Source organism: Anas acuta, chromosome 20 (genome assembly GCF_963932015.1).
Source record: "Anas acuta chromosome 20, bAnaAcu1.1, whole genome shotgun sequence".
Lineage (NCBI taxonomy): Eukaryota > Metazoa > Chordata > Aves > Anseriformes > Anatidae > Anas > Anas acuta.
In genome coordinates this window covers 2,951,233-2,969,153 of record NC_088998.1, presented here as the reverse complement: position 1 = coordinate 2,969,153, position 17,921 = coordinate 2,951,233, and the positions used below count along the sequence as shown (strand labels likewise).

Sequence of the window (17,921 nt, the reverse complement as noted above, 5' to 3'; positions counted from 1 at the left end):
CTTTATTACCTGGCTGCAGTGACCCTGGGGACACAGATCACCGCCCTTCCTCCTTGGCAGTGCTTAGGAGGTGTTTGGATGTGGGAAGGATCCCAGAGACACCAAGACCAAGCTGCTGCCTGTGTCTAGTCTGCTAGGAATCGCCCTCACCTTCCCTGTGCACAGCGGGGCATGTGCAAAGGGGCTTGGGGAGGAAGGACACTCACATGCCAAGAAGTGCCTGCAGTGCTCAGACAGCAGCAGGAAAGAAATATCCCTTAACCAGATGATCTTTGCAGCCCCTTCCAACCCAAACCTTCCTTTGCTGCTGCTCCGTACAACCCAAGCGCAAACTACAGCAATCCTCCGTGGCTCAGCTGGGAGGCTAAAGTACAGGACTGACTTCTCCTGCCTCCAACCCATCTCTGCCAGCCCCCAAGCACCAGCAGCTGCTCCTCCTGCCGGCACCAAGCCCGGTCCGCTCAGCCGATGCTCCCAGAGCTTCCTGCTCCCCTGCCCACGCCCTGCTGCACCCACAGGAGCGCGTCACAGAGCAACAGCCCCATTGCCAGCCCGGCAGCAGGAGGAAGGAGGAAGCCGGGCTGCAGAGACACAAAACCACGGCAGAACTGGCTGCGAGAGCGCCAGACAGGCTGGCTGGGAAGGAAGGCTTTGCTGAGCCCGGGAGAAAATGGTTTGAGTAATTATTAACGGTAAGGAAACCTTTCGTTTGAGGCGAGAGGGCTTAAGAGGGATTTCTGCATGGTAATACTCTGCATACTTGGTGCTTATGGGAGGAGAAAGGCTGGTGATTGAGTGGTTTGAAGCACAGCCCGAATGCAAGCAATTCCTTTCCAGCCTGTTGGGTCCACTCCCCCCATTTCCAATCTTACTTTTGGCTGTGACCCACCAGGGGCACACACAGCCCCCAGCAGATTCTCCTGTCTCTCTCAGCTCTGGGCTGTCTTGGGGGGGGTTTCAGCATAACCTGAGCTTCACATTGCTGCAGTTTGCTGTTGTTTGCTGACAGTTGTCTCCCCCTCCCCAGCCTGCCGCTATGTGGCCAGGAAGATGGGGACCCTGTGCTGCCAGCAGCCCCAGGAGCCACCACCCAGCCCGGAGCAGGCAGCCCCACGGACAGGCCACCAAAGTAAGTTATTTTGGGGTTAAAAGCTGGGGTGTGTGGCCACGTCCTGATGGAGCACGGTTGTCCCAGAGCAACATCTCTCTGGGGCGATCTTTGTGGCCTCGAATCACCAGCCACCAAAACACACAAGCTGGCAGCCAGAGCTGCCCTTCCATACTGCCAGCCTTCCTCAGCCCCTCCCTGGCCCATTTCAGCCCCCAAAATCCCAGTGGATCGGCAGATCGCTCACACAATGCCCCACAAGCAGCCACACACCCCCCCCAGCTGCCCCTAATCACCACCGGGGGCTGCTCCCACGTCATCCAGCCACACTGCTCCAGAGTTAAAGCTCACATCAAAAATGAAATGCCCCCTGAACAGCAGACAGAGGAACCTCAGAGCTCACCAGCACCATTTCAGTGGTCCAGCTGAATCATGCCCAGGTCTCCCTCGGGCAAACAAGCCCAGAGCTGCACCCAGGGGTGACCACCAGGAGCTGAGGCCTGCAGGAGGCCGGGCTCTTCCCCCTGCTGCTCCCACACTGCTGCCTGGGGGCTATAAACCCTCCAGATATCACCTTGCAGTACCACAACATGCAGATCCTTAAGGGAGGAGGAGGGACGTCTCTCACCACTAATGCTTTAATTAAGTGCAAATGAAGGAAAAACACGACATCAGCCATCTGGCCTGCAGCAGGGACCAGAGCAGGGCAGGTGCTTGGGTGTGTTAGTAAGAGGAATCAAACTCCTCCTTTGAGCGTGGTTAAGCTCGTTCCCTGCTGTTAATTGCTGGGTGTTTGTTGCAATCAGGGGAGCTGTGCCAATTAGCACTAACAGAGGGCCCACAGCATCCCCCCACCAGGTGCTGTGGATGAGGGAGGCTGTGTCCCTCCCTGGGGACACCACGTCCCTCCCTGGGGACACCATATCCCTGAGGACACAGCTTACACAGGGGAGCTGCTCGGTCAGGGCTTGGCTCAGCTCCATCCCCTGGGGCAAGGCCCTTGCTGGGGAATGCTGAAGGCAGAGCACTGCCATTCAGCGGGGTGATGTTTTTGTGGTGCCTCCATGCTGACCGAAGCTGTGGGCTCCCCAAGTACCGTGAGCAGTGCCTCCAGTTGGCTCTGTGCCGCCAGCACAAGCCGTGTGCTTGGTCTGTGCCTCCCGAGCAAGGAGCTCTGCGGTGTCCCAGAGCTGCCAGGATACAGCAAGGAGCTCACAGATCCCACCAGCTCCTGGTGGGACACAGGGATGATGCAGGGGCACAAGCAGTGTCCAGGACACAGCGTGGAAGCTGCTGAGCTTCGTCCTGGGGCCCTGCTGGAGAGCTCTGTGCTAAAATCTGGCCCGGCTCACTGCACTAACCTAGCATGGGGCAGGGCTGCCACCAGCAGGTTTTCCAAGCAGCAGTTCACATCCCAGCCATGTCCCTTTGGGAATTATTTTTGTCCATGGCTAATCCTGACTCCCCTCTCCTTTACTCTGATGCTTGTGCATTTGCAGATGTAAACGTGGTGGTATCAGCACCCCCCCAAGCCACAGCCTCACTTTCCACGAACAAGGACGTGGCCCAAGACCAGCCCTGCAGGTCCTGAGGGTAACGGCCCTCGTGGTCCTCTCCTGAAGGCCACGAGCTGCCTCCCCACCCGCCTCCTGGAATCTGTGTGCTGGGAATCCTGCAGCTCTGGGATTGGGAAAAATCAGAAAATCCCTCCTGTACCTGCTCTCGGCACAGAAGCGCAACGACAGAGAACATCCCCATTGGTCTCCCTACCAGAAGTTTCCAGATGGCAGAAATGACCATCATGTACCAGGTGCTCCCGGCACTTCTGGGCCCTGGGAAAGAGCATGAGCCATTGCATTCCACCAGCAAATCAGATTTTTATGCTGTGAAACCAAGCTGTGCTCCCAATGACGTCGCTCTACCTTTAGACCACTTCCAAGAAGGTGAAGTCAGCTCAGGAGCTGGAATGTGGAGTCCAAGAGCCTGGCCCTGTGGAAATCCCATGATGTTTTGAACACACCCCCTGTGCCCAACAAGCCGGTGACCCAGCACGATGAGCAGCACGTGCAGAGCAGAGGGGCTGCAGAGACCACCGCCACATTCCCCACCCCCCCACCCCCAGCAAACCCCACACTGTCACAGAGCAATGAAGGCAGAATTGCAAAGCCCACCCCTGTGGGGGCGATTCTGCCTGACCCCCTCCTGTGACAGCCCCAGCTGATCCAGAAATAAAGATGGATGGAAGGAGGCTGACAGGGAGTGTGGTGGCTTTTTCTCCTGGAGGGGGTTTGCTGTTATGGTGTTTGCACAGAGCCTGGGGCTGCAGCGGGGGTGTGATGCTGAGGCTCCCAGGGAAGACGTGCCTTATCTCTCCATTGCTCCTGATGGAGCGATGTGGGACCAGGAGGAGGGAGCGGAGTCATCCCACACCTCAGGGCAGAGCTGGTACCTGGCTCCAGGTCCCCAGCCCCCTGCCTCTTGCTGCCACCGTAGCCCATGGTTCGGCCTTCAGTGCCATAGAATTCCCTGCTACGGTGCCACACGAGGAGATGATGGCACGGTGGGGTGGCCGTGACTGAGGGACGTGCACACCTCATTCCCCTGATTTTAAAGCCTTTCCTCACTTTGTGTGCACCAGGAGCACCACATGGAGCTGTGCTCCAGCGCTGCAGGAGATGGGATGGGGGGCACCGTGCCTGCCTGGCTGCAATGAGGCTGGAGACCACAGCCCTAAGGACCTTTTATTCTGATCAGTGCCACGTCCCATGACCATGCTGTGGTCCAAGCTGTGTGGTGAGGTGGCCAGGTGCACACAGTCACAAGAAGCTCTGGGGACAGAAGACACCAGCTACCGTGGCCCATACAGCTCTGCGTTCATGGGCTCACCTAAACACACAGCCCCTCGCAGGCTTACAGCCCCTCATTTCATTCCCCATTCCCTCCCATACTCCAAGTGCTGGGGTCTCCTGCTCACCACTGCCTCCTCTCACACACAGTGTGAAAGCACAGTGGGGGAAAATGAGGAAAGGAAAACCAAAAGGACTCAACCTGGCCCAAAGTGCAGCAGAAAAGGGAGTCCAACAAGAGCCATGCCCCAGGCTGCCCTACAGTGGGCCTTTTTTAAGGCCTAATCCCATGGATTGTCAAATGTCCAGCACCTCATCCCTGAGGAGCTCGCAGAGGTGGCAGTCACTGGGCACTGCCTCAAGCTGGCCCCTGAATGGCAACTTGGACGAGGTCTCAGCCACCAACTTGGCAGCGCCTGGCACAGGACAGAGCTCCCTGTCACCAGCAATTCATGCCACAATCCAAATCCGGAGCAGACACCACATTTGTAATGCATAGGTGTTCCCTGTCCTTGTTCCAAAGAGCCCATGAACTGCACCGCACTGCTGTGGGGCTGCTGTCTCCAGCTGTTCCCTGCTGCTCTCCCAGAACCCCGGGTCACAGCAGGGGCCACCCGAGGGTGCTTTGAGCTGCTGCACAATCGTTCCTGGCACCCAAAGCAGCTCCTCTGGGCAGAGCTTGGGGCCAGGCCAGCAGGTTTCAAAGGCAGCAGCTCTCTGATTGCATGTTTATTAGAGTTCCACTCGTTCACCCCCATAAGTCCAGGATGGGGCTTACAGCCCTCTCCTCTGCTTCTCCTCTCTGCTGTGCATGGGCAGCCTGTGTTTCGGCTTCCTGCAGCCCCCAGGGGTCACCTGCCCGGGAGGCAGCACTGCTGCGTGCTGAGCGCGGCGCTCTGGATGAACTGGCACAGGCAGGGCACGCTGCTGGGCTCCACGTGCCCGGCTGCTGTGGTCTTGGGGAGCCGGCCGCTGACCAGGAGCCGGACATAGCAGCCGCTGAAGATGACCAGGAGCTGCTGGGCCATCACCTGGAACGAGGAGGAGAGGCGTCAGTGTCTACCTGCGTCAGTGTCTACCTGCGTGGGGAGCACACGCAACATTGAACACCATTTGTGCCCTCGTTCAAACACCGTCCTTGTCTGATAGAAGCAGGGCAGGAGCCAATGACAGATATGTAACTGCCCCAGATCCCCTTCTGGTCAGCAGTGCTGGCACGCTGTCCCCATGGGACGGTGACGTGAAACGAGCCGCTGCCAACCACCTGGCCCAGCACCACGCTCGGTGCCAGCAGCGAGGCCAGCCCAGGGGCAGGGGGCTGCAGGGGTGGGGTGGTCAGGGCTCCAGGCTGCTCAGGGACCCTCCTGCTGTGTCACCAACTCCTGCTGATTTTTTTTTTTTTTTTTTTTTTGCCTGTAGACAGCTGGAGAGCTTCAACCTGCAGGGATGTCACCTGCACCAAATCCACTTAGTAACAGCGAGCAGAAAACTGCAAAATAAATCAAAATCATCTCTTTTGAAGCTTCTTGCTGAGCGGGAATGAGGACACATTTGTCACTCAGCAGGGCACAAGTCTTTGAGGGCACAGACTGTGGAGATGATGAAGGCTCAGCACAGCCAGGCCCAGCCCCAGCCCGGACACGGGCACCAGGTCCCTGCGCAGACCCCGGGCAGAGGTCAGCTTCCAAATGGGGACCAGGAGGAAATGCCTGGCGTATAAAAGAGGCAGCATCAAGGCCTTAAACATTGACCACCCAGAACTGCCAGCCCTGGAGGAGGTGTGGGTGGACCTCCAGGTCTGCAGGCATTTCTACCAGGGCAAAAGGAGGTGTCCCCAGGGCGGCGTCTGCTGGGACGAGGTTTGGAGGCAAGGTGCCTAGGGAGGCATTCAGCCCATCGAGGAGAGATATTTCTCCTCACCTCTGGTGGGCCCTCAGGAATGAGGCGGAGCAGCTGGTTGCACATTACGGGCTCCTTCTTGAAGTTCACCCCATTGGATAGGAGAGGGGACTCCTCGCACGAAGCCTCCTCCGCTGCCGGCTCGGGCTGAACTGCCGCCTCCATCACCACGCAGAGCTGGTCCAGGCTGTGCCGCAAGCCCGACTGGGGGAGAGGGAGAGTTTGGGGCAGCAGCAGTGTCCTCAGGACACCACTCAAAGCACCTCATTTGTATCAAAACTATCCTCCCAGGAGTTAAAAAAAAATAATAATAAAAAAAAAAACATACAGGATTGGCTAAGAGAAGTTGCCAGCACTGGGGGCTGAGAGCCTTCATCCCACAAGGAAAGGTTGGACATGTGTAACATCAGCCCCTTTGTGCAGTGGTTCATTATGGTCAGCCCTCAGCCCGTGCCTGTCGGTTCATCCAGGGAGGTGAGTGGCCATGGGATCTGGGGGTTTGCACCCCCTCACCTCCCATCCCGTGGCTGTTGCCAGCCAGCAGCGTGTGGATATCCATGCAGCCACAAGGAGGAAGAGACTTTGAGGGACAAGAGGACAAAAACCCCATACAGCTAGCCCAGTGCAGCGTTTAGTTACTCCTCAGGCTATCCCATTTGTTTCAGGAGGACAGCTCAAGGTGTCAGCTAGTTCCAACAGCGACACATGCCGTCAGAATTCACCCCTGACTCCTGGCAACTCCTTTAATGAAAGTCACAGTTAATTATCCAGCCACGCACAGCTACACTAAATAAATTCCTACTGAACTGGGCACCCGCAGATGAAGTTTGTCCCCCTCCCAGTTCACCCAGCTCCCAGTATACAGCAGAGGATGCCCAGAAGGCAACTCCAACACGTACTTCTCATCACCCACCTCCACCCCACCAAAGCAGGGCCCTGGGGGTGGCCACATGTTTGTCCCCACAGGCTGTGCCCGCTGTCCTTTACCTCCCGTGTCTGCCGCAGCTCCTCGAGGTGGGCTGACAAGGACTGGAGGCAGCGCTCGGGGCTGAAGTGCACAAACCACAGCTGGGACGGGGGGGTTAAGGAAGGGACCTCTCCACAATGTCCTCCCTGGAGCCCTCACAGAGGGGGCTGGTGCCCAGGGACTGCTCAGGATGCGGTCAGCAGCCAACTGCTGTGTCACAGCACTGATTCTAAGCCTGGTCTGGGCTAAGGCAAAACCTCCAGGACTGGCAAATGGGCAGCAGAGCAATGGCAGGGAAGGGGGATGTTTCCCCTCATCCCAGACCTCCTTGCATACCTTCTGCGCCATGGCAGGGACACTTGGGGTGACCCCCGGCCACTGCTCGTCACTCAGCTCAGTGGCATCATGTCTGAACAAGCCGGTGGGTCAGGTGAATTAGCCCCCCTAAACTCCTTCCTGCTTTCCTCTGTTTCTGGGGACCCGTTCCATTTATTTGTACGAGATTTGCTGTGCTCACTGTACGATGGAGGCACTACTTGCCGAGAGTTTGCCATGGGGATACAAATCCTGCTTCAAGAGCAGCAGCCCCCCGAAGGCAGCCACGTGCTGTCAGCCAAGGGACTCAAGCCCAGCGAGGAAGCCAGAGGGCCGACACAGACCTGGCATCACAGCAGGCAGAGGAAGCCTAAACCCGTTCTGCTCTCAGGCAGTTCTGGGACATGTGAAGGCTGCGATAGTCCTCACTCACTCAGGTGTGAAACTAAGCTGGGCTGAACGAACATGTAATTCAGGTTCCTCAGTGCTTCCTGCTCATGCTGCACGACCTCACAGCTGCCACTGCTGCTCCTGTGCTCCTCGCTGCTCCTCTCTCTGACCCCATGCTTTGCCTCGTTCCCTCTCCATTTGTATTTCATGCTTCTCAGTACCTTGGGGGTGGTGCGAGATCCACCAGTGAATCTGGGACAGCATCTCCCACACCTTCCTTTTACACCTTCATGCTGCCTTAAAACACACTTCTTTCCTCTAAACCTTTGTCTGGTCCAGAGAAGGCATCTAAAGAACAGCAAAGGACGTTCCCCCACCCCTGACTTCTTCAACCTGCACTTCTGTAAGGTGATGATCAGAAGTGCCTGGCAGCTGGAGACCTGCATGAAGTAGATTCTCTCATGCCTGAAGGAGGGAGCCTGGGGCTACAAATAACTCCTGAGAGCGCTTGGATGCTGCTGGCTGAGCTCCTCTCTGCAAGGCACAGCACGAGCTCCCAGGGAGGGGATTTCTCTGTTGTGTTGTTTTGCCATAGGCACATTGCTGGCACTCTGCTGTTAGTAAGAATCATCATTGTCATGTAAACACAGTACACTTGCAGGAATAATTGTCTGCCCCAAGGACTAATTTCACTTCCCTGTTTTAAACTCTTTATTTCCAGTAGCCTTTGGGTATATCTCAATCCCTACAGACAGGAGAAGAAAAATTCCCCATTTCCCATGCCATCCAATAGGAGGAAAAAAAAAAATCCTAGAAATGCCACCCTCTGGAAATCCTCCCTGATCACCACATCAATAAATACCTTCCCCATCGTTAGCTACCCAGCAGGAATATGAGCGATCCACCACAGAAAGGATACTTGTAGGATGCTGTGCGGCCCGTCCAGGACATCTGTAATCCCCAGAATTAAACTGTGTTTGATAAAGAATTCATTGACAGCTGCCAGCCTCACATCTGTATTCATATTTATCTATTAAAGAACATAGGAAAAATTAACATGCTCTGTGACAAAACCTGGGCCAGCCTACAGCTGCAGATGATCCTGCAGGCTGCTGGATGACCCCAAAAACCATGTCTCTGAAGGGAAGGCAGTGACAGGGCTGTAGCCAGGGCAGGGCATCAGCCATCAGCATGGCCTTGCCACCCCTGGCTGATGTCTGTGCAGCCAGAGATCTCGCTATGTGTGTGTTATGGGCAAGATGTGTGAAGGGGATGGGCTTCCAGCATTGTGTCCTCTCTCCCTTCCCCCAGCTACTCCTAAGTGAAGGACAACTCCACGGGTTAGGAGCTGCCTTTTTGTGCTGCACTTGGGGCAAGGTGGGTGCAGAAGCGGGGCAGGAGAGGAGCCCTGCTCTGCTGGTGCTCGAACGGGGCTCCCCACCAGCCGGGGGAGCACAAACCATGCAATGGTTGCTTTTTCTCCTGTAACAGCAGGCACTTCGAGCCAGCTTTCACCTACTTTGTAGGCGTTACGACACCTAACTCTATAATACCCTTGCCTGAACCAGATCTCTGCGCCTGCTCTAAAAATACTCCTACCACCCCCGATAGCCATGTTCTCCATCTGCATCTAGGAGGTGAGCCAGGTCCCAGCACGCTGGTGGGAGGGAACCCTGCTCCCCACCTGTGTCCACACATAAGTCACCTCCTCTCACCTTCCTCTGGCGCCGGTCAAGGACCAGTATCACGACCACGGTGATGGCCACAGCGGCCAGGGTCACCAGCACGCTGGCCTCCCAGTAGCGCCCGAAGGAGCACAGCTGGACTGTGGAGTAAATGTTTGTCCAGAGAGACATGTAGAAGATCTGTGAAAGCCCAGAGAGATGGATGATGCTCAGAAAACTGTGGAAGGGAGAAAAGTCAAGGGGAGAAGAAACCCTGCCATAAATTAATTAAGTCACCTGGGATTTTTCAGAGGGTGAAAAAGGACAGGAGTTCTTTCCAATAACAAATGGGGGGAGAAAAGGGTCTAGAAGGACTGAGTGAGCACTAGTTTATGATAAAAAACCACCAATCAGTAAAGACAGAGACTGAACTCTTAATGATGATTCATACCTAGGAAGGATTTCAATCCACTTCTTCCATTTAGATAAGAAATGCACTTGCTGAAGCATATTGATAATACTTGTAATAGTCCCTCTATTTAGAGAGCTCCTATGTCAGAGCGCTCAAGGTGGTGCAGAGGCTGCTCAATTACAGCAATGCTCAAATGATGGACGGTGACACTGGGCTCAAGGACTATGCTAAAGACTAGCAAATGTGGCCTCTGCATAAAAAACATCAAAACTGAATTTGTTTGGCCTTCACTTCAGGTGTCAGGCACTGGGCAGAAGACTGCCTAGAAGCAAGTAGGGTACATGCAGTGCATCTTGTCACAGCATCCCCTTGCAGTGATACAACTCATTCCCCCCCTGGCAGTGCCCAAGGCCAGGCTGGACGGGGCTTTGAGCAACCTGGTCTGGTGGGGGGTGTCCCTGCCCATGGCAGGGGGTGGAATTAGATGATCGTTAATGTCTCTTCCAACCCAAATCACTTTAAGGTTTACACTAAACAGGCACCAAAGCCCTCAAAACACCGAGCACAAACTCCTGCGATATTAGTGAAAGGAGAACATGCATATAATGACTACCAAAAAAAAAAAAAAAAGGCATCTAAAATGAAGGGGTCAGTTTTTAACACACCTTCAGCATGCTGGAAAGTAACCTTAAGGTAGCTGCTAGTGGCTGGGGACTTGGAGGAGCTTGTTTTGCCAGAAGCAGCAAAGCAAGACTAGACAAACCACCTGGTAGCCTGCATTGCCTGGGCCATTGGTCTGAATGAGCATCAGGACCAGATCAACTTAAAGTTAAAAAGAGCGTGATGGGGTACTACCAGCTCAGCAAATGCTGGTTACCAGCCCACTCTGAGGGGACTACTGGCAAGAGGCTGGGGAAGGTGTTTCACCCTGTTTTTGGAAACACATCTACGGCAAGCCTGGGAGAAGCCCTTACCACAGCGATGGCGATCTGGAACGCCCTGGAGTTGTAGAACATGTACCGCCTCACTTCGGGCTTCAGGATGGCCTCCTGGATTAACGTCCTCCACTCGTCTGCTGCCACCTGTTCGGGGAACAACCTCGGGTCACCGGCGTGGGGCTCAGAGCCACCAGAACAGGCCTGGTGGGGCCAGGCCCCAGCAAAGCAAAGCAGGCCCCGCGGCACCTTCCTGTGCAGTGTACCAGGCTCCATTCCCACCTGTACAGCTGTCACGGGCCAAAACCCTGTGTCCTTGCCTCATTTGCAGTGAGTGATATCTCCCTGGAAAGCGCAGGGAGAGTCAGAAGAGAAAAGCGTGGTTTTATGACAAAGGACAAGGCGAGACAGATTGTCCCGGGGTGTTCCAGCACACCAGAGTGCTCTCAAGCAATTTGGCTGAACCTACACTGAATGGGTTTCTTCACGGAGGTTTAAGCCAAGATCATTACACTTGACTTGAAGTCAATGAGGAATAGATTGAAATTAAACTGAAACAAGTCACTCTTCAACCAAAAAAAGAATAAAAATAAGAAGTGCCTGTGGTCTGGGTGCAGGTACAAACGGTGCCAGTCCTGTACCCACCCCTACAGGGCCGCAGGGGAGTGCGGTGCTTACCTGAACCCCGAGGGACTTCAGCTTCTCTGCACAGAGCTCCATGTCGAAGGAGGTGGCCGAGCAGTTATTGTCCATACTGAGCACCATGAGCACCTGCCCGTTGGGGGGGTCTGCAAGAGGAACACAGGCCCCCCCGACGTGCGTTAACTGGCTGCAGAACCCCCTTGGATATTTCCAAGGGCATCACGAAGAGCTCCAAAAGCAGCCCAGGGGCCTGCTGTCCCCTGTAAGTAAGGCACCTATGACAAGGGAGGAAACCCAAAGCACATTCCAGGGGCGAGCAGTCACAGATAACGTGATGCTCTGACCCTCAGCAGGATAACGCCTTGTCTCGCTGATCCTTAACTGGGAGGACAATGGACTCGAGCTGCTCGGTGCTGGTAAGTCTCCCTCAGAGATTCCCCGTTCCTACCCACCCCACCCACTGGGAGGTAACACTCCAGCAAACAAACCAAGGCGTTTTCCAACAACCACATTGTCTGGGATGTGGCTGGGCTGTCCCTAAAGCATGATCCCTACAAGCCTCTGGCGACCAGGTCCCTGCTCTAGCATTGGCAGCGCGGCTCTGCTCAGGGCTCCCTGTGATTCCTGGCTTCAGCTAGGGCTAGGATCAGAAATATAATCTATGGACCCAAGCTGCAGGCAGGAGCCCAGGAAGCGTGAGGACAGCCTGCCCTAGATTTGAGGAGCCGGCAGCTCGGAGCTGAGGCAGAGCAGCCTTGGAGCTGCAGAGCAGAGCTGTGATCTGGCATCCCATCTGGCAGCTACCTAGAGTTTACACAAGCTGAGCTACGCCAAGAGGAAGAGATCAAATCCAAAGAAGTGGCGTGTTCAGATGAGATCGTGTTTCATCGACATGTTTCACACAATTTTCCTGCCCCTCTGCAGCTCCAGGGCCAGCCAAGCGTCCCTTGGGTTGCTCCCTGACAACACCTGCTCAGTGCTCTCCACTCAGCTGTGCTGGCTGAGAGGCAGCGCACACTCACCCTTCCCTTCTCTCCTGCTTTCGTCTTCCATCTTCATCATCTCTTCACTGCTCAGGAATGGGAGATGCCAAATAAAATGAGGCAATTGCATTACGAAAGGGCGTGACAGCATCGGCTCCAGAAGGGAAGAGTAGATGCATCTGAAACCTCCAGGATAACGACGTCCTGTTTGTTTGCCAAGCTTAATCTCCTCCAGACACTGAGCCACAGAGGCGGTGAGGATGAAGCAAGAGTGAAAACAAATGGGCTGGGCTCTCCTGTTCCCCACGGCTTTGGTCAAGCTGATTGGCACAAAGCCTATTGGGTGCCAAGCTCAGATACCCCAAACCTGCAGAGGGGCTCAGCTCCTTGACCTCTGCTGGGGTAACAAGAGCTGCTTCATCCTCCCGAAAGCTGAGTGCTAAGGAAGTGCTGTGAATTGAGCAAGCAAGAACCTGCTGAGCACAGCACGCAGGTCTCGCTGCAATGGGGCACCCATGGCACTACCTTCTGCCTCCGCACAGCACTGAACCACGGCTGCAGAGAGGGAGCAAATTGGTACCGGGGAAGAGAGTCCCTTGGAAAGAAAAGCACAGGTCGAGTTTCCCAAAGACTGATTGACTTTTGAAAGCTGAGAAAAGAGGACTTCAGAGGACCTGGGTTTCAATAGTTAGACGGTCATTCACTCCTAAATATCAGGCTTTCCAAAAAAGTAAAGTGTATCCACCCCGTTTCCCAAGCACCGAAACATCCATAAGATTTGCTTACTTTTGCAAATGAGGTGCTGTCAGTGAGCATCGCTGAAAAACCTGCCACCTGCCAATTTAAGGGCACTGCGCTCAGCACTGCATCTCTCAGCAAGTCCCCAGAGTCACAGAGAAGCCCAGGTTGGAAGAGGACCACAAGAGACTACCCGGTCCAGCCTCGCTCGCTTACCTTTTGCCCACTGCAGGGATCCTTCCTTTAAATCGCTCTTGCAGTAGAAGATGGAGGAAAGGGACCCGTTTTTTTCAATTCCACCAGCTTGGCTTTTGTAGGCCATGCTGATAACCTCTCCTTCGGCGACTCTGCGTCGTGTTGTCAGAAGTTCAGCACTTCATCTCCCTCCCTTATCTTTGGCGGCTCAGAAACACCCAGGCAGCAGGCAGCCAGCCTGCTCTTCCTGTTGGGGACCAGGTTGTGAAATCTTCACTCACACTCCCACTGGAGGCTTCCTCGAGATTCTGCTTTCCATGAGCAAGGAGGCATTTTCTAGCCCTGTAAAGAGGAAAGAAAAATGCTCATACCTTGCAGAGAGAGCAATTAAAGGGTAAGAGCACAGAGCCCTTGGGTGCACCCTGCTCTTTGGAGCCTGCGCCCTGTGGATGTTACCACTGGGCGGGTGGTGGCCAGCCATGAGCGCAGCACACACAGGCTCTCCTTTTGCTTCAAATACTTCTTTTTTTGCTGCCATTAGGTGAAAAAGGTATCTCCAGATATTCCTTAAATTATTCCAGCGTCCTTAAATATTCACACTGTGCAAAGAATCGGCCACGCAATAGAAAAGGCTTCTCTTTGTGAGGGCAGAGTGGGGAATTCCCCGGCAGTCAGCGCAGGAAACACGCACGCACCTGCGCAGGGACGAGCAGCCCTGCTCAGCCAGCAGCAGCTCTTTGGCACGCTCTGCTCATCTCTGCCACCCTCCTCTGCTCCCCGCCGTGCCCACGGGTATTCGGTGTGAATGCTGCCGGCGTGGGGCTGCAGCTGCCAGGAGCTGCGGGTGGCTGTTCAAACCCAGGGCGTGCAACTCCAAAGTTTAATCACCTTCCTTTCAGGCAGATCGTCTGCATCCCTGCTGGCTCTCCAGAGCTCTTGTTTTGTTTTAACCTCAGCTCCTGCGTTGCTTTTGCACTGGGAGCTTGGTTTGAAGGTCCCTCGTGGATCTCAACAGCTCTCCTTTGAAAGGGATCACTTCACTTTCTTTACCGGTGGCTGTTGCTGCAATCACCCCCTTGCACAAAGCCAGGAGAGTCACCAGTGAAGGACTGACAGACAGGAAACTGAGGCAAGGGGAGCCGCACAAAAGGTTCAGATGGTTGCAGAAAACCTGCAAAGGGCTGGAAACTCAGCTCTCAAAGCAGCCAAGCCCTGGTGCAGGAGGTGCGTATTGTGCCCGTGTGCCTGGGATGGCCGCGGCACCTGCTCTGAGCGCTGGCTGCTCCCACGTTTTTACAGTTTTACTCCAGAATGAGTCTGCTGCACGTCCAGTCCCTGTGCAACAGCCCCTGGTGAGGCACCCACAGCGGATCACACTGCTCTGCAGCGCGTTTTCCTCGCAGAGCATGGGCAGATGTGTTACCCAGCACATCCCCAAGCACTGAAAGTGAACTCGGGGAATGTCACTTCCTTCCCCTTGGCCTTCAATCCCCTCAGTTCAGTGTCAAACAGAAGGGAAAATGAAAAACAAGACAAAATAAAAAATTTTAAAAAAAGAGAGAGAGAGAAAACAGGAGACAAAAGGAAACCCTAAATTAAAACCTGCCACCTTGCTCTCGCTGCCATTGTGTTATGTTAGTGATGAAGCAAGGCTCTGTGCCTCGGACACCTCGGGAGCACCGAGTCCCACAGCAGCCCCCAGGAGCTGCCAGCGACCGGTGCCACAGGGCCAGGGCAGCTCACTCCAGGGCCCGCTGAGCCTTCCCCAGCACGGGCAAGCCCCAAAACAACAGAAGCTTTGTTTTACACCAATCGTGCACTATAGACCTGGTTTGGCTCCATTGCCTTTCACTGCAGAATGTCTGCCTCTGCAGGGAAGGTTCGTCCCCCCACGTCTTCCCCTGTGCTAACCTGAGGGGTATCCTTACCTCCTGCACTCTTATTTTCTATGCAAAGCCATTCCCTTCGCCTCCTTCAGCCTAAGGACCTTCCCAGACACCTCCAAGCCCCAGCTATCTCAGCAAGTCCTGCTGCTGCGTTTTTGGAGAGGCTGCCAGAGGCTTACCTCGCCCGGCTCGCCTCCTGGTCCTGGGGTGCCGGCTCAGCTCCCTCACCTCCTCCTCCTCACTGTCCTTCACCCGGCACCGCTGGGCTCCCACAGCAGGAGAGAAAGGTCCCAGCCCGAGCGGGGGACACGGCTGGGACCTTCCCTGCCTCTCCCTGGAGGACGAGTGATGAGGCACCGCGAGCTGAAGGCGAGACGCCTGCGCCCCCGCACTCCCCGCTCTCATTACCCCAAGCTGCAAGCACCGACTTGCAAAATCTCCCTGGTGCATGTGACTTTTCCCCAGGCTCGCTTCAGAGCCGTGGTTTTAACCCTCTGCAGTTCCTCAGAAACGCTTCCCCATCAGGCGCGGCCATGGGAGACTCAGCAGCAGGAGCTGGAGTCACCTTTTGAAGGGTGGGGGTCCGGACCTGGACCCCAAAGGGCTTCTTCAGAGGGGGCACGAGCTGAGCAGTGGCGCAGTCCGAAGGCTCTCCTCCTCCTCCTCCTCCTCCTCCACCAGCTGGGCAGGATTCACCAAATACAAATCCCAAAGTTGCATCAGACAATTCGCTGCGAAGACATTAGTCAGAGCCAAGCATCAGCAGCAGGGCTGGAGAGATCAGGAGAGATGAGCAAAGATCTCAAGGCTGAGAACGCGCTGCTGCTGAATTAGCACAGGGTCACAGCAAAGCACAGGGGAGCAGAAGTAATGGGGAGGGACCCACAGCCCTCCTCAAAACAGGAGGCTGTGCTGATAGGGAGGGCGGGTGGGGTTTCCTCTCCATTATGTGCTCCAAAAAGCAAAGAAGGGTTGGGCACATGGCCAGACAGACCCCCCCCCAAAAAAAAAAAAATAAAAAATAAAATAAAAAAATCATGTCCTGGGGGCAGTGCTCAGCCTTCAGGCCAAGAGGTAGCGCTGGGGATCACAGCATCAGAGCCCACCAAAAGCTAGAGGATCCCCAGAGGCTAAGAACGGAGTCAATAAAATTTCACAGTGCCTGCTAGTGAACAGTTAAAAAAAATAAATAAAATGCTTCATTGCCCTGTCAGAGAACACTTCCTGGAGAAAAGGCTGCTCTGCTCTCTGAGGGCTCGATTTCTGCAACCCTGTTGGCTCCAGACTTTGCTGAGCAATGTGTTCATTAAATCACACGGCTGCACGGGGAAGAGAATTGTCTCCAAAACCACTTACCACATGGGATCTTGTTACACTGGGAGCTGGCAACTTGCAGAGTAACATCACCCAGGTACTGAGGAAATCACATCAATCTCGCTGCTGTCGCTCGCTGAGGCCTGGCTCACATCCCCACCCAGGGCAGGCGAAGCGTTGGGCTCGTTTGCAAACGCTCATCAGATCTGGCTTCGTTTCCTCCCCTCCTTGCCCACGCAAGGATCCTGACAGAGTCAGAAGTCGGAGACCAAAGTGCTTAGAAAGAGCATCGTCAGCTCACTGCGGAAAAGCGCCCAAGGCACTGTAGGGACAAGAAGCCTGAAAGCAATTCCCCTAATTACCTGCAGCACGTACACCGCACACCTCGTTTAGCAAGAAGCTCGTGGGTGCACTGATCTTGGCATCGACGCCTCGTGCTATCAACACCAGCAAACCCTGCCAATGAAAGAGGGGTGTTGCAAAAATCAGAGAAATAAAAGAAGCGATTCCAAGCTTAAAGGGCTCTGATGCAGCCAAAAGGCTTTAAACCATTCAATCTCCAGGCTCCTAACCAAGGCTGAGAGATGGTCGCAACGTGCCAGAACAAATGCACGCTGGGGCTGGAGAAAGCCTGCTGAGAGCCCCTGGTTTGTGCCTACCCGAGGAACCAGGGAGGAAGCCCCACAGCACCTTACACCAATCTAAACCAAACGCAAGGCTTTCCAGCTGCTTTCTGAGACTTTTCCAGCCCCCCACCCCCCTGCACTTGCTAATCCCAGGATCGCACCACGCAGGTGCTGGCCCAAAGGAGCTGGTGGAGCTGCAGGTCGGCTGCGTGGAGCCCAGGCCTCCCAGCCCAGCTCGTCCCAACTCCAGCAGTCATCAAACGCTCAGAAACCTCTGCCAGGTGTCGGTTTTCTGAGCACCTTATTCAGGGCGTAATTTCGGTGCTTTTGTTAGTCAGATGAGAGCTTACCTGGTATCTTCTCCATGTGAGCAGACACCCTGTAGCCACAGGGAACAGATTAATCACTGAACGTCTTACAGGCTATTTCAATAAACAGCACGTGTATTTTAGATTCTAGCCTGCCAACAAGCGAGGCTTTGCACAGGTGCCTTTATAGCCAGGCTCCTGAAGCACAAAGCTGTGTCTGTAAGGTTCCTGTCCCACCTAGTAACAGGCCCACCGAAACTTTAGCATTAAGCAGACAGAGAACAGAAATTCAAGCCTCTTAAACCAGCAGGGAGTACTGCAGATACAAAGCCAAACAGCAAACTAGAAGGGAATTTGGAAGGTCAGGCAAAAGCTCACCAGAAAGAAGGAACTTTCTGCCTAAAACTGAAAGAGGACACTGGCAAGATCCCAAGCAGACGCGAGGTTCTGCGGCTGCACGGCGCCCAGCTGACACCCTGGGCCTTGTTTGAAAAGCCAGGCAGAAGCAAAGAGGCTGTGTCCTGCGAGTGGAGGTCTTCCAAATGTCCCCAGGTTGGGCACTCGAAAGCTGAAATGGGAACGAGTGAAATTAAAACTGAACGAAAACACAGACTTTTCTACTCCAGAAAGCAACGCGTTGGCTAAAAGCTCGGCTTGCACAGGCTGGCAGGGGAGTTGGTTTTGTGTAAACCA

General features: G+C 54.8%; 1 protein-coding gene and 1 long non-coding RNA gene across 12 annotated transcripts; one reads left to right on the top strand and one right to left on the bottom strand.

The window, feature by feature from the left end:
* Window positions 1-526: 526 nt before the first annotated feature.
* On the top strand, window positions 527-3,356 carry LOC137842790 (uncharacterized). Its single transcript, XR_011089214.1, has 3 exons — window positions 527-692; window positions 1,028-1,129; window positions 2,608-3,356. It is a non-coding gene; the product is annotated as an uncharacterized lncRNA (long non-coding RNA).
* Window positions 3,357-4,670: 1,314 nt separating this feature from the next.
* On the bottom strand, window positions 4,671-15,856 carry TMEM268 (transmembrane protein 268). 11 transcript variants are annotated; one of them, XM_068657310.1, is made up of 11 exons: window positions 15,160-15,528; window positions 13,116-13,436; window positions 12,948-12,995; window positions 12,201-12,399; window positions 11,215-11,324; window positions 10,576-10,683; window positions 9,241-9,390; window positions 8,445-8,555; window positions 6,841-6,921; window positions 5,875-6,057; window positions 4,671-4,985 (listed from the first exon to the last, which is right to left on the bottom strand). In XM_068657310.1, the coding sequence occupies exons 3-11, from the start codon at window positions 12,975-12,977 to the stop codon at window positions 4,806-4,808; spliced, it is 1,152 nt and encodes a 383-aa protein (XP_068513411.1). In that variant the 5' UTR covers window positions 12,978-12,995; window positions 13,116-13,436; window positions 15,160-15,528; the 3' UTR covers window positions 4,671-4,805. The 11 variants fall into 11 exon arrangements, with proteins under 11 accessions (XP_068513411.1, XP_068513404.1, XP_068513403.1 ...); XM_068657303.1 differs by lacking the exons at window positions 12,948-12,995; window positions 15,160-15,528 and adding an exon at window positions 15,546-15,856 and having other exon boundaries at window positions 12,201-12,347; XM_068657302.1 differs by lacking the exon at window positions 12,948-12,995 and having other exon boundaries at window positions 12,201-12,347; window positions 15,160-15,527.
* Between the last annotated feature and the right edge of the window lie 2,065 nt (window positions 15,857-17,921).

Excerpts from the sequence above, each read along its gene's own strand:
- TMEM268 (XM_068657303.1), bottom strand. The coding sequence starts at position 13,221 with ATGGCCTACAAAAGCCAAGCTGGTGGAATTGAAAAAAACGGGTCCCTT. Across the intron at positions 11,325-12,200 it reads AAGCAGGAGAGAAGGGAAGG|ACCCCCCCAACGGGCAGGTG; the intron begins GTGAGTGTGCGC and ends TTCCTCTTGCAG. Across the intron at positions 4,986-5,874 it reads TTCCTGAGGGCCCACCAGAG|GTGATGGCCCAGCAGCTCCT; the intron begins GTGAGGAGAAAT and ends TCCTCGTTCCAG.